The 16,937-nt window shown below is 34.0% G+C and overlaps 1 protein-coding gene across 4 annotated transcripts in view; it reads right to left on the bottom strand.

Moving 5' to 3' along the window:
• Positions 1-16,937, bottom strand: part of LOC149795325 (uncharacterized) — a 132,402-nt gene that overhangs the window by 23,900 nt on the left and 91,565 nt on the right. For all 4 annotated transcript variants that reach the window (XM_089965094.1, XM_089965095.1, XM_089965096.1 and 1 more), the window contains one exon: positions 2,122-2,311. In XM_089965094.1, coding sequence (XP_089821220.1) covers positions 2,122-2,311 — 190 coding nt within the window. The remainder of the gene's footprint in view (positions 1-2,121; positions 2,312-16,937) is intronic.

Genomic DNA, 16,937 nt, shown 5'->3' with positions numbered 1-16,937 from the left:
TTCAAGTCCATGGACTCATCATCAAGGAAATACAATACCAGTAGTAATTATTTAGAATTCAAGTCCATGGACTAGTCATCAAGGAAATACAATACCAGTAGTAATTATTTAGAATTCAAGTCCATGGACTAGTCATCAAGGAAATACAATACCAGTAGTAATTATTTAGAATTCAAGTCCATGGACTAGTCATCAAGGAAATACAATACCAGTAGTAATTATTTAGAATTCAAGTCCATGGACTCATCATCAAGGAAATACAATACCAGTAGTAATTATTTAGAATTCAAGTCCATGGACTAGTCATCAAGGAAATACAATACCAGTAGTAATTATTTAGAATTCAAGTCCATGGACTAGTCATCAAGGAAATACAATACCAGTAGTAATTATTTAGAATTCAAGTCCATGGACTAGTCATCAAGGAAATACAATACCAGTAGTAATTATTTAGAATTCAAGTCCATGGACTCATCATCAAGGAAATACAATACCAGTAGTAATTATTTAGAATTCAAGTCCATGGACTAGTCATCAAGGAAATACAATACCAGTAGTAATTATTTAGAATTCAAGTCCATGGACTCATCATCAAGGAAATACAATACCAGTAGTAATTATTTAGAATTCAAGTCCATGGACTCATCATCAAGGAAATACAATACCAGTAGTAATTATTTCGAATTCAAGTCCATGGACTAGTCATCAAGGAAATACAATACCAGTAGTAATTATTTAGAATTCAAGTCCATGGACTCATCATCAAGGAAATACAATACCAGTAGTAATTATTTAGAATTCATGTCCATGGACTAGTCATCAAGGAAATACAATACCAGTAGTAATTATTTAGAATTCAAGTCCATGGACTCATCATCAAGGAAATACAATACCAGTAGTAATTATTTAGAATTCAAGTCCATGGACTAGTCATCAAGGAAATACAATACCAGTAGTAATTATTTAGAATTCAAGTCCATGGACTAGTCATCAAGGAAATACAATACCAGTAGTAATTATTTAGAATTCAAGTCCATGGACTCATCATCAAGGAAATACAATACCAGTAGTAACTATTTAGAATTCAAGTCCATGGACTAGTCATCAAGGAAATACAATACCAGTAGTAATTATTTAGAATTCAAGTCCATGGACTCATCATCAAGGAAATACAATACCAGTAGTAGTGATGAGAAGATGATATAACACTTATCTTACAACACTGGCATGTATCACAGTAAATATACAAAGCATGATTTAGCTGCTGATAAATACATCTGATTAAGTGATGCTGCAAACTTATTTCATCTAAGATTGATTCCTGATACTTCCAGACTAGTTGCCATAAAGACTAACAGTATTGGCAAACTGTCAGTAGCAAAATGTTAAAATAATCTCCCAAGATATGGCAAGTTACAATATTACACTGCTAAAGTGATGGCTGAATTCAAATAAAACAAATGTCAGACCTTTATATGTTTAGTCCAATGTCAATCAGTTAATACCATCAGTGCCAAGGTGTAATACCAAACAGTGTTTTAAAATTGTTATAAAATCTTGTTGCAAGGTAAATTAAAGTACTGCCAATGTGAATCCATAAATAAATTCTGACAAATATTTGCATATTTCAAACTACAGCAGGAAGAATATTGTATCTTCATAACTCTCTGTAATGTCCCCTCTTTTTTGAAAGTTCAAATATGGTAGCCCTAGCTTACAACCTAGTCCATGTGATGATGTCAGACGATTTGCATGATTTTTTTCTCCATATAAGCAAAAAAGACTGGTTCAAAAACCCAATACAAACATGCATACTGTGCACTGATAATCTGATTGCACTATAATTGGTCACTATGCCCTGCAAAGTGCCCCCTTTAGGGACAGCTGAATTGTGTCCTAACTCTTAATCTAGGATCAACTCAATAGGGTTGTCTTCTGTCCACATGCATGAATTGGACCTTTTTAAGCAACTGGCATCCTGACACCTTAAAATTCTACCTGTAAAACTACAGTACTAAAATCTGCATGCAAATACCCAATATGTCAAAATGCTGTCTATTACAATATTTTTATGAAGTTGAAATTTTATCATTTTTTGTATTAAAGTGCATTTTTACTTACTCTCTAACAAGCTGATTGCTCTCCACCAAGAACCTATCTTGTAAAACTTCTGCCACATTTTCTGTTTTGACCTTGAGAACATTCAGTGTGTGAGCTGCCTCGGCCCGAACTCCGGGGTTTTCCTCATATCTAACAGCCCACAGGAGACAGTCTACGACTGCATCATTCACGACACCAATCTTTCCGAGAGCTAAAAAGAAAAGAGGATAAAATGTGATGTGATCTTATGATATGCTATATTACAAAACTTACAGGGGCATCAAGTGTTCTAAAGCGCTCTCCATTACAGATCACTGCCATCTCACCTCTGACTGCGTGGGTTCGAGTCTCGGATTCAGCTAACGTGGGTATGTGAGAAAGCTTGCCAGCAGTTTCTTGTGGGTCGGTGGTTCTTTCCAGGGTTTTCCTGGGTTCTTCCTCCACCATTAATACTGGCCACCATGTATAGCCTATCGTGTGCTGAAAAATGGCGTTAAACCCTACAACAACAACAACAAAACTTACATACTGCATCACTTACATATTGTATGGTTATCATGGGTTGTACTGAACAGAGGGACCATTGTATATACAATATATACTTACTTATAAGTTAAATCAAATTCTAAATAACATAAACTTTGATCTGCCATTGCATAATGTACCAGCAAATCAAGGTCTATGTCATTTGTTATAAAGATCTGGGTCTGTGTCACTTAGACATGACTTATGAGCAAGTATAGATGGAAGTTTCATTTCTGCAACTTGTGTGGGCCAGTTATAAATAGCAAACATAAATACAGAATTTTTAAATTTGTTGATTTGTGGCAATTTAAGAATGTGATAATTTCCATATTTACAAAATATAGCTGAGACTGGTTAAACATGCAATGAAGAACCTATAAAATTTCTTCATAAGCAATAGAATTTTGCTAAGACATGAAAAGTGCATGGATTATGCTGAAGAGGATTGAGCACTTGACCATATTTTAACTTTTGCCTTTGATCTTATTATAAATAAAACTCAGCTGTGAGAAATAATTACAACTAATAACCCATAAGAAAGTACAAAATTTGTATGAATGGACCTAAAGTGTGTGTGTGTGAGATTTGAATTTTTAACATAGCTTTGACAATTTTGCTTTGTTGTTGTGGGGTTTAACGCCATTTTTCAGCACGATAGGCTATACATGGCGGCCAGTATTAATGGTGGAGGAAGAACCCGGAAAACCCCGGAAAGAACCACCGACCCACGAGAAGCTACTGGCAGGCTTTCTCACATGCCCACATTGGCTGAATCTTAGACTCGAACCGCCACAGACAGAGGTGAGATGGCAGTGATCCGTAACGAAGAGCGCTTTAGACCACTCGGCCACTCGGGGCCCCGACAATTTTGCAGTCATATCGCTATTATGCCTGCAGTGTGGCAGTTTATAGTGATGTCCAGCACTGGGGCATCATGCCACAGACATGCAGCATCATGTAACACCCAGTAAGATTATCCTGACACCAGGCCAACCAGACCTGACATTAACCTCTAAATGCTGAGTCCCATGTGAGGCAGCTGCTAGTACCATTTTTATTAGTCTTCAGTATATCTCAGCCAGGATTTGAACCTGCGACCTCCCGCATTTGAGGTGGACATTCTAACCACTTACACCACCGGAGCAGTCCCTAAATTGTCTTATATAATTTAGCATAGTAAGTACACGTAGCAAAAGTCTAAAATAATTATTGTGCAATGGGAGGTTTCTAGGTTGCTACTTTCCCCTACAGCCTTGGAGATATAGAACAGGCCTCATGCACCCTCCTGCATATTGCAAGAGGTGACTAACTGAGGTAGGATCTGTCCTTTAACAGTCCAAGCATGCTGAATTACCTAAATGTGTTTGAGTCATACCAATGGATCATCACAGATCAACTACTGTATATACTTATAATAAAAGTCCAACTGCAAATTACAACCAGACCCAGATCTGCCGCCACATACTGCAACATCAGATCTGGGTCTGTGCAGTTCATTTGGAATAATCAGTAGAACAAACACTATAGACCCAGATCTACAGGCACATTATGCTATGGCAGATCTGGATCTTTGTTATTTGCAGTTTGACTCAACTTATAGGTAAGTATAGATGTCACTATGGTATGACCTTGGGTTTGGCCCTTTGTTCCAATTACTTCTGCACTAAATAACCTAGCTGTACTGCTGTGTCCTAAAAATCCCACAAAACCAAGGAGCTATTAAGTCTTTCATTAAAATAAAAATCTGCACATTTAATGTTTTTTATTTTTAATGTTTTTGATTTTCTCAATAAAGTTCATCTCTCTGCAAACATTTGGAATTGTAACAATGCCTTTATTTTATTATATTCCAAACAAAAGGAACCATGGATTTTTCAAAAAGTAATTTGTTGATGTCTTACGCTCATTGATTTTAGTAGTTATTGTCTTGACTCTTTTGTTCTGTCAACATCATAACTTCTATACAAAATCTAATATCCCCGTTTGACACTGTGACACTTTGAGTGCATGATATATGAGACATTGAACTTCTTGTCTTATAATCTGCATTACATTCTCTGACAAAACAAACATATGATATCATAAAGATATTTATCTTATTGAAGAATATACCATATATACTTGCATATAAGCCAGTCCAATTGCAAAGAAAACAATACACTGGCAAATCAGGTTCTATACAGTTTGTAGCTGGACTCAACTTATAACCAAGTTCTGTGTGGTAAAAGCAATAAACTGCCATTAATATCTCACCAACACATTAGTGCTGAATATCGAATTGATTTTTTTACATTGCATATATAACAGGAAGTGTAACATTATATGCAGAAACCCATCCTGACCCAATCAAAACATAAACGATTATTTTCAATGAGTATTCTGAAAAGACCATTTCAAAAACAATGAATAATCTGAGAAGCATTTTATCTCAGTCCATTTCTAAAAAACAATGTGACTCAAATGAAGCCTCTATTCTTTTTCTGAATAGCCACCCTCTTCCTTTTAAGCAACTCTGGAATTTCACAAGATATGGTATTGTACTTGTCCAACCAGAAAAAAGGGGTGTAGTTTATTTGGCTCCCTTCCCTGGAAATTCTCAGGAAATATATATTTGAACTGGGTACAACAATATATATATACAATATAACAACATACAATAAACAACAATATACCACAGAATATATACCATGATACATAGCAATTATATTAAGAACCAACAATTCAGTATTCTGTGACAGGGAAGGGCCTGGCACTTTTTTGTTTAATTTCCATCTGTCAATAGCGGGGAAAATATCTTGCTCTGAAACACAGCAATATAACACCATATTACAGCAATATAACACCATATTATATCTGTGATATTATTCGGAAAAGAAAAATTATCTTGAGATAAAAGAAAAGAAAATATTTGAGCTCAAAAGAAAGTAATAGTCTACTCCCTGCCCTGGCCCTGAAAATTAAATGTTGCCCTGGCCCTGAAAATTAAATGTCCAGTACCTAATATTAGATGAATATGTGACATGTATGTTAACTCTTGTATACGTTTGTGACCTAAAAGCTGTAACTAAAGTGGGATGATTCATTTTAGACTATATTTGATACTGTGAAAGACATTGTGTTGACATTAGAGAGACTACTGATAAAAAAATAGGAAGTACATGTATTGACACAAGCCTACAATTTTCTAGTTACACTATCAATATAATAGGCATGGAAACTTTGAGTGGGTTGCCAACACCAGGGCAAGATATTTATCTGAGAGAGCTGTAAACTGAAAAAATAAAACACATTTACTCAACAAATGAGAAAATTTTTATGGACTTAAAAAAATTTTGTAAAGTATTTTTTTAATCCAGTTGGATTTACCTCGAATATTTATCACAACATTCCATTTTGACACTTATGATGGCATTTTGTTACATGTGACAAACATGAATAAATGTAATTATATTTCCCCATTAATTTGTGTCTGATACAATTGTTTTGTAAAAACAATGGATAATATTTTGATCTATTTTGTCATGAATAATGAAAACACGCTATGAATATCATTAAAGTCATCACAAAATTCCTCAGGTATTTCTGTACATTCCTTATGGAAACTACTGATGTACTAGAATATAGAACAAAATCATATTATGAAAAACCATTTTTCCAACACTCCATCAACTCTGGTCTTTCCATTCCAGTGATCTTGACATTTGACATTATGACCCCAAAGTCAACAGAATTTTGTTACCTGAAGAGTAAACCTTGAATCACAACTAGTGAATGTACATGGTAGTCGAGAACTCTAGTTTTCTGTGCAGAAACCATTTTTTCCACCTTAGTGACCTTGACCTTATTGCCATTAAATCAATGTTTTTTCTTACTCCATGTGCAATACATTCCCAAAGATTATTCTAGTTTCATTATGTACAACTAAAATTACTGTGCTGAAACCATTTTTTTTTCTCTCAGTCTCCGTAACCTTGACAATGATCTTTTGAACTCAAAATCAATAGACTTTTCCTTTACCCACGTGCATATATCATCCAGTAAGTTTGGTCCAGAACTAATGCTATTCTGCCTAACCATTTTTCTTCTTTTTGTCTTAGTGACCTTTTGACCCTGAAATCAATAGACTTCTTCATCAGCTTAAGTGTATGAGTCATCAGCAAAGTTTGATAAAGGTGATGTAAAACTATTCTTATTTTGTGGAAAATGAAAAAGCAACAAATGCATATTGACACATGTCAAACATTATATACTCTGCCTTTTGACAGAGCCATTGTAAGAGGTTGGTGACATAGGTATTTGCCACAGGTGCCAAGCATGAGAGGGGTGCCATTTTGTGGAGTTGCAGTATTTTTTACTGAGGGTGGGGATGCGGAAGATGATGCTCACCCTGAGTGCCATTTTATCCTTCACAAACTTGCAGCAGCCCTGGTTAAAAATATGGTTTGCTATAGTAAGCCACTGAACAGCTGCTTGCACTTTCTCCTCTGCACAAATTGTCCATATTAGCTAACATTGTTCTTAACTCCTGGACAAAGATTCTAGTGATAAGTAGGCTTTCAGAATGTTGGATATTGGACAAAAATCATTTCAATAAGTGGTTCTGAACAAATGATGGCAAAATGTCTTCCTTTTATCTGCCCATTTTTATTTTTACATACAACACTGTTTGTTGTTTCCTTTTATGAATGAGAACTGCAGTGGCTCAGCAATTAGTGTGATGGACTCATGACCGAAAGAGTCAGATTTGAATCCTACCATCAGACCAGCCTGGGTCAGCTACCATGGTGTGTCCTTGGGCAAAGCACTTTTCTCCAATTGCATTGGCACTAAATAACCTACTTGTGTTGCTGTGCCATAAAGCACCAAAACCAAACCAATTCTTTGAGAAGACTTGACCATTTCTATTGCTATGGCAATAATTTTCAACAAAAGAAGATAGTTATTTTAATACTTTAATGAGTATATCAGTGCTGAAATTTCAAAAGGCACTTTTATTACAGCATGACAACAAATTTAGGTCCTGAAAATGAATCTCACTCCATGAGGATATAAGAACAGTGTTTTTGCAGCAGCTGATAGATCGTAATCATCTCAAAACAAAAACTTTCCTACTGAGCCTACTTTACACTGCATTCAAGGAATACATTTTATCACTTTTTCTTTTCACCTGAGGCAGCCTCTCTTCACTGCAAATTGTATACTGTTTGCACTCAATTATAAGATGCATCAACTGCAAACCGCACAGACCCAGATCTGTGGGCACATAATGTGCCAGCAGATCTGGGTCTGTGATGTTTATTAAGATTGCAAATAAAACAAAGCAGAACAAACAACATAGAACCTGATTGACAGGTACAATATCTGATGGCAGATCAGGATCTTTGCTGTTTGCAATTGGGCTCAACTTATAAGTGAGTATACACAGGTGATCTCTAGCTTTACCACATCATTTTAAGTATTCAACCAATCAGAAGCCAAAGCTTCATTCAAAGAGATTTACTCAGTGGCAAATCAAATTCATATAATATAACAATTTTCTTTTTATAAAGATACAAAATTCTACTATATCCAAGATTTTGCAACTTCCTTCAAATAAACTCTACTGTTTACATAAGTAACATCTGAGACCTGTATGGCTAGATGAAAAGCAAGTTTCAAGTAAATCAAAGAGTTTTACATAACAAGTATACTCACAAGTTGAGTCCAACTGCAAACTACATTGATCCAGCTCTGTTATTGCATAACATGCCAACAGATCCAGATCTATGCTGACTGTCAGTAGTAATCAGTAGAACAGTACAGTACAGGCTATGATCTGCTGGTGAAGTATGCAGGAACATTATACAATGCTAGATCAGCGTCCATGTTGTGTGCAGTTAAACCTGACTTGTAAGCAAGTCAAAATGGTACTGTATAAACAGGGAACCATATGCAAAAATCATGGATAAGAGAGGGGTCTACATAAATCATGAGAAGCCAACTCATGACTACCCTATCATGGTGTCTATATATATATATATGCAACCAGCTAGACAGTTGTGTATTAAATCACTACTTCTCAATATGCTGGCAACCCCATGTGAAATACTGGTCTGCAATATTGGCATGTAATGTTTATTGATGCAAATGACAAACTGGTTTTCAAGCTGTTGTCAAACTTTATGATGCTAAGATAAAAAGAAAAAAATAAATAGTACATACAATGAAAATAGTTATACCACTAATTAAGAAAGTTACTAACAGAGAGCATGATTCAAGGTTCAATAAATACAGACATCATGACAAAAAGATGAGTTCTACCCATAATAAAACAACACACAAATAAATCTGTTTTGTTGGTCTCTCTTTGGAGGAAAGTTAGTGCTATTTTATGGATGGATTAAAAACATTCCTAATTTTCACAGCCTATCAATAAATCAAGTTCAAGATTGGAGACAAACTTAACTAATTTTGTTTGGGAATAAAAATTGCATATTTTTTGCAAAAGGACACGGCCATATGATATGCATGTGGTAGATTCAGTCTTTGGGTGAGAGGGAAAAGGGGCCAGTCAAGCTCCCATTTCAACAAATTGAGCACTTTGTAAGTAAACTAGATATGTGTTTGTAAAATTTATGCTCCCACTGCTGACATTGAGTCCAAATATTCTGGATCCAAATATGTGAAAACTTTTGGAAAATGTGAAATATTCACTGACAATAAAAACTGAATCAAGCCATCTGTATTGCATTCAAACATGCACACTTAATTTCATTTGTTTACCTGCAGCACGACTGGAACCATGGTTTTCTAAGAAGGAAGCTGACTGAAAGCAAGAACATACTGTATAGACACATACATAGATTTATACAGAGTGAGCAACATACTGTATATACACATACATAGGTTTATACAGAGTGAGCAACATACTGTATACACACATACACAGATTTATACAGAGTGAGCAACATACTGTATACACACATATATAGATTTATACAGAGTGACAACATACTGTATACACACATACATAGGTTTATACAGAGTAAGCAACATACTGTATACACACATACATAGTTTTATACAGAGTGAGCAACATACTGTATACACACATACATAGATTTATACAGAGTGAGCAACATACTGTATACACACATACATAGGTTTATACAGAGTGAGCAACATACTGTATACACACATACATAGTTTTATACAGAGTGAGCAACATACTGTATACACACATATATAGATTTATACAGAGTGAGCAACATACTGTATACACACATACATAGGTTTATACAGAGTGAGCAACATACTGTATACACACATACATAGTTTTATACAGAGTGAGCAACATGCTGTATACACACATACATAGATTTATACAGAGTGAGCAACACTGAGTGAGTATGATAGAAAAATGAAGGATAGTTACACATAACAGATACATACATTGAATTATATATATGCCAAGACCAAGATTTCTTAAGATACAATTATTCAATTTTACTAACATTAAACATACAACAAAAAAAAATCATAATAATAAATTGCACCTTTGATTTTTGAAAGATTTGGGCACAGAGAGGAAAAAATGTATTTAAGTTCCTTATGTCCATGTTGACTATTGATGCTGCTTTGCAGTTAGTTGTTGTTGTTGTTGTTGTAGGGTTTAATGCCATTTTTCAGAAGAAGATAGGCTATACATGGCAGCCAGTATTAATGGTGGAGGAAGAACTTGTGAAAACCCTGGAAAGAACCATCGACCCACGAGAAGCTAAAGGCAAGCTTTCTCACATACCCACAGTACCTGAACTTTGCAGTTAGTCAAACTATAACAGCTGTAACATCTTTAAAAATCACTTGTCACTTTTTATCATGCAAAACAAACATTATGATCTTCAATATCACAGACATTGATAAGGCTTTTACCTGCTGACCAATAAGATTTTAACGATATACAGTGCTGTGACCAAACCTGACCAATAGGACTTCAAAGATATACAGTGTTATGAACAAACCTGATAAAAGGATTTCAAAGATATACAGTGCTGTGACCAAACATAATCTGGCAAAACAGCTGTCTCCACATCTCTCTACCCCACAGTTCTGATGAAGTAAAATAGTGGCTAATGAGAAGTTTGCCAATGTGCTTTAGTCCTCAAAGCAACAATCACAACAAAAAGGATTGTGTGTTTCAAGGCACATATGTAGTAGCTTTTGTGACACATCAACACAATAGTGGCTATATGGTGACAAAATGATAAAAATAAAAAATTTTAAAATTAATTGCACAAATGATTGGTAAGATAAACACTTCTAAATAATTGTAATATGAATGTCAGCAAGTATGAATATAACATAAAAGTCATACAATTCTGTAAGAGGTATTTAAAATAAAAGATAAAAGTAAAATATGTAAAATCCTTAGCACATATGGAAATATGTAAAATCCTTAGCACATATGGTCAAAATTTGTATATAAACTGCAATCCATCAAAAGGTCAATGATTTTCTCGGGTAATATTTTTTAAAGAAAATATAAAAACATAAGTAAATACTTTATGGTTCAAAAATTTATCCTCTGATCTGGCTACAGCAAAACAGTGACCTGGATCTGCACTACTTGCTTAATCATACTGGCAAGATTTTATATTCTTGTAGATAAATTTCCATACAGAAATGATAAAGTCCAAAAAGTTCAAAATGTGCAAAAAACTTTTTAGACAAAATGTCTTGAAGATCCAGTTAGGTCATTGTAATGGTACAAAATTTCTGTCGGTGTTTTGTCTCAACACATTTTGTCATGGTCAGCATGACACATAACCAATAAGACTGACATATGGGCTAAACTCACAATAAATTGCTATCTGTCAAGAATGGGATATGCTCTGTTTGGAGGTATGGTTGCATTTTAACTAGGATAATGGTCTGGCAGATATGTTAATGTAGGATCAAAAATCAAAAAGAGGAAATGACAAATTTGAGACAAGCCATAGACACATTTTAGGATATTACAGGCCATCTGAAATAGGTGTCATGAAACGAAATTGTCTGAGGAATAGTTATTAATAAAGATGGACTAGACAGAATTATTCTGACCTTGATGAAAGTGTTAAAAATTTGAAAGATAAAGCAAATCCTGATTGGTTAAGCTAATCGAGGGTGTGTGTGTTCCCAGATGAAATTCAAGGTTTTAAGTAATCTCCCTCATATGAAATCAGCCAGTCTAAGTTTCTATGTGAAGCTAGAATTTAGCTATGGGAAATCTCAAGTATTTCTCATTCAATTGTCCAAGGGAGATGGGTCTGGAAGAATTTGAGAGACCCAGAACCTGAGAGATATTTGGCTGCATAGAAAGCGCCAGTCTCAAAAGGGCACAAAGGGAAAAATAGCTCCATACCAGTGCTACAGTGGGAAGGAGTGCAGACTACAACCAAATTATGGTCAATGATCTGAAGAGGTTGGAGAGAAAGAGAGAAGGAAAAGAAATACAGTAATGATGACCTGTCACAACAGTGATTAGGAAAGGACCAGCAATCAGGTTATGTTGACATGACGGCAATTTGAGTTCGATCAGTCACTCGATTCTATGATGAAATTTGTTTAATTGGTATAAACAGAACAGCTAATGGCATTTCACATAAATTTTGTAATTCTATTTCTAAGAGAATGTGTATAATTCAACTGTCATGTTCAATTTCATTCTGTTTAGGTAATTGATTAAATTCTTACGTTTTACATGTGGGGCTCATGTTGTTTGATTCTATTATTTGCTCAGATCTCTGTCATTCCGTGCACTAATTTAATATTTTTGTTATTAATTATTTGATCTTGACAATTATACCATGGTCAATGGTCTCCTAGATCATGATAACCAGAGCACTATAACAGGTGGCGGATCACATCACTCCCATGCCCCTCACAGTCATCAATTTATAAATAAAAAACTACAAAATGTCAAGTGTCTCCCTCCAGTGGTTAAGTGGTTTTTGCTTCATCATGGAACAAAAGTTGTGTTGAAAAAGTCTAAAAACACAAAGTGAAAAACATTAGCAAAATTTCTGAAACAATGCCTTAACACAGTAATCTCTAGCGACGACTTAACAGGGCAGGAGGTTGTAGCCTACTGCCGAGCTCTGTAGCGTCATGGTCATGCATGATACACTAAAGTGGGTGGTATTATAGAAAGGTAGACAGATGTAGCTCTACAATGATACCAAATAATCTGGAATATCTAGTTGCACTACAAAATACAGATAAAAAACTCATTTTTTGGACCCAAAATTCGCAAGTGGTCGGAATCCGATTTTTGTCCGGAATTTAGACTTTTTGGTCTCAGATCTAAGGCAAACCGGTATGAACTGCAAACAGACAGATAAGCCTTTGCAAAAAGTAGGATAGGATGGGCATTTGGAATAAAGAGTGGTGACTCCATACAAAAATAATGGCTCCGTTTAGCAAAAACAAAAAATTAAACTTTTACCCTTCTGCTCATGCGCGAGTCAAATAGCCAATGAAAAATGATGTTTCTAACACAACTAGGCAGTATGTTATTGAAAGATGACCGGGGATTTGGTGTTTTCGAGTCTATTCGGAAATAGCTTTCAAAATGTGTTTCCTACTCGATTTTCAGGCAAAAATGACAAAAAGCTCCAGGGGTTAATGTGTTAACAGCCTGAAAACCTAACTGGGTTACATCTAACTCTGAGCAGACTTTCAAACTTTACTCGTTTACCTCAAGCAGTCCTTACTTAAAGCTGATAACAACGTTTTGGCCAAAATGTTTCAGTTTAAGAAGTTATAAGACATGTAAAAAAGTGGAAGATTTTCTGTAATGGCCTAAAAATGTCAGCTAATCATCAAACTTTGCACACAAATATGCTAGCCACATTTATTTTATCTTCAATGACATTCGCACAATTTTACTAACTGTCAAGGCTTTTGAGATCTATGGATATGGATGCATGGAAAGGAACAAATAAAGATGTCCTCAATGCAAATAATGGAGTCATAGAAAATTTATAATGTTGACATTTGGGCCAAAATAAACCACTCCTTCTCAAATCAAAGCTCTGTTGAAATAAACATGGATCTGTCTGTATGTGGTGCAGTACATGTACAGTAGTGCATAGATAATTTAACTGGGATCCAGGTAGGTTACTTATTGGATTCACCTGGATCTTAGTGAAATGACAAAATCCATTAATTATTGTTTTATCATCAAATTAAAATGCAGCATTTTTAAATTTAAAAAATAAAATGTATTCTGAAAAAATGAAGTATAGACTTCTATGTGATATACATTGAGTCCAAAGAAGTTTCTCTTTTTAACTTTTATAGAAAAATATTAATATAACTGAAACTTGCTTTGTTGAGTCTTTCTTTCACCATTCTATTATACATTTAGTAAGCAATATTAGAAAACAAAATATTTATTGTGGTGACATATTTGTTTTCAAATTCATCCCTTAATGTACACCATTCAAACCACAGCCTTTAATCAAAATACAGTTTGCACATTTATTTTCAATAACTGTAATTACATCATTTCTTCTTTGGGACAGCCAAGGGACCAGTCTAATAAAATTTTCATAAAGGAGGAAGTGCACTTGTTATCAAAGACATCTGGAAAAAAATATTTGTCAGAATTATTCAAAAGTGGGGCTGAGTTTACCCTCAAACATGGGTGGGAAATATATGTAGTAATAAAGAAGTGGATATAATTAACAATTCCAAAATGGAGTTACTGTTGTCAGAGCCTTAAGCCCATTTTGTAAACTTCATATTAATTAAGTTTGTATGTAGCCTGCTGAAAGTCTGCAGGCTGAATACAGAATATTAATCTGTCTTTCTGATTCTAACAATAAGAGAATGTTCCCACTTTCCTGTTATTCAGTCTATTATTAATGACTTACCCCTTAAGATAGGAAATTCAATTTCTTGCACTGACCTCTAAATGGATGACACTTCACTATCTGAGTCAGGTAAAATCAATACTGAACTTGAAAATGGCATACAAGATGCTCCTAATAGCCTTAAGTATAGTTCAAGGAAAACTGTATAATTATAACAACAGTAACTACTAAAAAAAAGGCCTACAAGTTACAACGAAACAAAAAAGAGCAAGGCTAGAGAGCAAAAAACTCTATATTTCTTTTTGACGATGTGAACCTTAATATCATCTCTCATGATAAAATATTTGGTGTATTTGTAGATAATAATCTAATCTGGTCTATCCACTTTAAGCAGGTTTTGAAAGGTTTAATTCTTTTCTTTGGTTACTTAAGAAAATCAGAACATTCATTCCTTTTTCAGCATAGGGTCATCTTTGACAAAAGTAATATTTTGGATATTGTAAGGCCTTTAATTCCAACATAAATTTTTTTTAAAATTCCAAAAAAGAGCATGCCATTTAATAATATATCATGGTATAAATCATTTTCAGGATGCAAAGAATTAAATAAAAATATTACCAGTACAGTGTATGTGTGAGAATACTTCTTAGAAAGGTCAAATTTATATTGCTATGTGTTTAGGCTCAAACAAAAGTAACAGGAAAAGAGTGAAAACAACAAGCTTTGTAAAATTTAACAAATAATTCATTTCCCTAGAAAAACAAGGTAAAAATGAGAAAAAGAACTTATGGTTTTATGAATCAAATCCAAAAATAATCCAAGATTAAAAAAATAGAAGTCCTAGTAATAAAAAGTCCTAATGAAACTGAGTTTGAATCCCAATGAAATCAAAAATGGAAGGCAATGACATATGTTCTGTTCAGCATCGTACTGATGTGTCAACAGTTCTTTGTTGAATCACAGAAAATAATATTCCAGTTTTTGAATTCTGTGTAAATTTTGATAAATGTCTTTGTCCAAGAATTAATTTAAAGCACTAGTAGTTCAGGGAAAACAAACTTGAATCCTAATAAATTGAAGAAAACAAAATAATTAGCCCCAAAACTGGTCACAACATAATACACTTTAACTTCTCAAGTATTAAGGTACTAATGACTATTCTTTCCCAAAACATCAATAATCTAGCTACAACGCAAAACAGATGCCCGGATGTGGGTCAATCCTCTGGAAAAACCTAACTGATACATGTTATTTGTCATGTATTCCAAGTATGGCCTTGATTTCACTTTATGAATCTTACTCTGAGAAAGAATTTTATTTTAAAAGTTGTTTACTACAACTCTTACTGGTTCTGAATCAATATCAGGAGCTAGGTCAGCATTAGATACAATGTCTCTATAAAGTGTTTATGACAAAAATAAAAAATAAAAAACAGTCAGAATTGAACAATATCAAATTCAGTAAATAAAGTTACATTACAATAGCATGTATTAGAATTTAAAAAAATAAAACTAACAAACAGACAATTAAATTAAATCAAATATAAATTAAATCAAACAAACATAACAATATATATAAAGTGTCCAGAAAAGCCATTTTCTTGCCTACCTAGGCAATTATCTTTTGCCAAATGAAAAGCTGATGGTATCCAAATTTAGGGTATATTACAAGTCAGATTTGCAACATACCAAAGCCAAAGAAGGACTTATTTCAGAAGAGTTTTTAATATACATGTGTTATGTATATCATATTTTTTTTAATCTCCTGGTACATGATTTTGTCTAATTTTCTTAATTTTTATTCATGGCTTTTGAGTGTAGTGATTATCTTTAGTTAGATTTTGCCTACATGACTAGGGTCTGTTTTAGGAATATTAAGAGTGTAAAATTACATTGGATCTATCAATATATGCTTATGTATCTGTTCACAATTACTAATAATAATCTTAATAATAAGACTTGTTGATGACCTTGGGTTAATTTCTCATTGGCTGGTGGGGTCTGGATGGTTCTAAAAGAATTAAGTAATTTCCCATTGGATTGGCATGGTCACATGAATAGTTATTTCAATGAGTAATATGGCCTGTCATATAAGAGTATGTTGTCACAACTGTAGGTGTACATAAGGAGAGAACTGAGCAATCAGATTCATTCCTATTTTGGAATCGTTCTTATTTGTCGTGTTCCTGTTGCAACATCAAGTCTGCACACATGTTTTATGTTGTAAATATTTTTTTTGAGAGGAAGAATATCTGTTTGGACTGTTCATTGGAAACAGAAAGTGCTCATTTCTGAACTAAAATATTATTCTGGAACTATGTGGATTATACAAAGGAATTCTGGACAATGCCATTTTGACAATATCTCAATTCTTGGTGGACAAGTACATTTCCAGTTCTAAAATTTATATGGAACTTTTCATTCTTTTGAACTTGAATGTAACTCTTTCAGGATTATTTTGGATTCACTTCATAAT

This window comes from Sinohyriopsis cumingii, chromosome 7, assembly GCF_028554795.1.
Source record: "Sinohyriopsis cumingii isolate HCF-2022 chromosome 7, ASM2855479v2, whole genome shotgun sequence".
Lineage (NCBI taxonomy): Eukaryota > Metazoa > Mollusca > Bivalvia > Unionida > Unionidae > Sinohyriopsis > Sinohyriopsis cumingii.
This window is presented reverse-complemented; position numbering and strand designations above follow the sequence as displayed.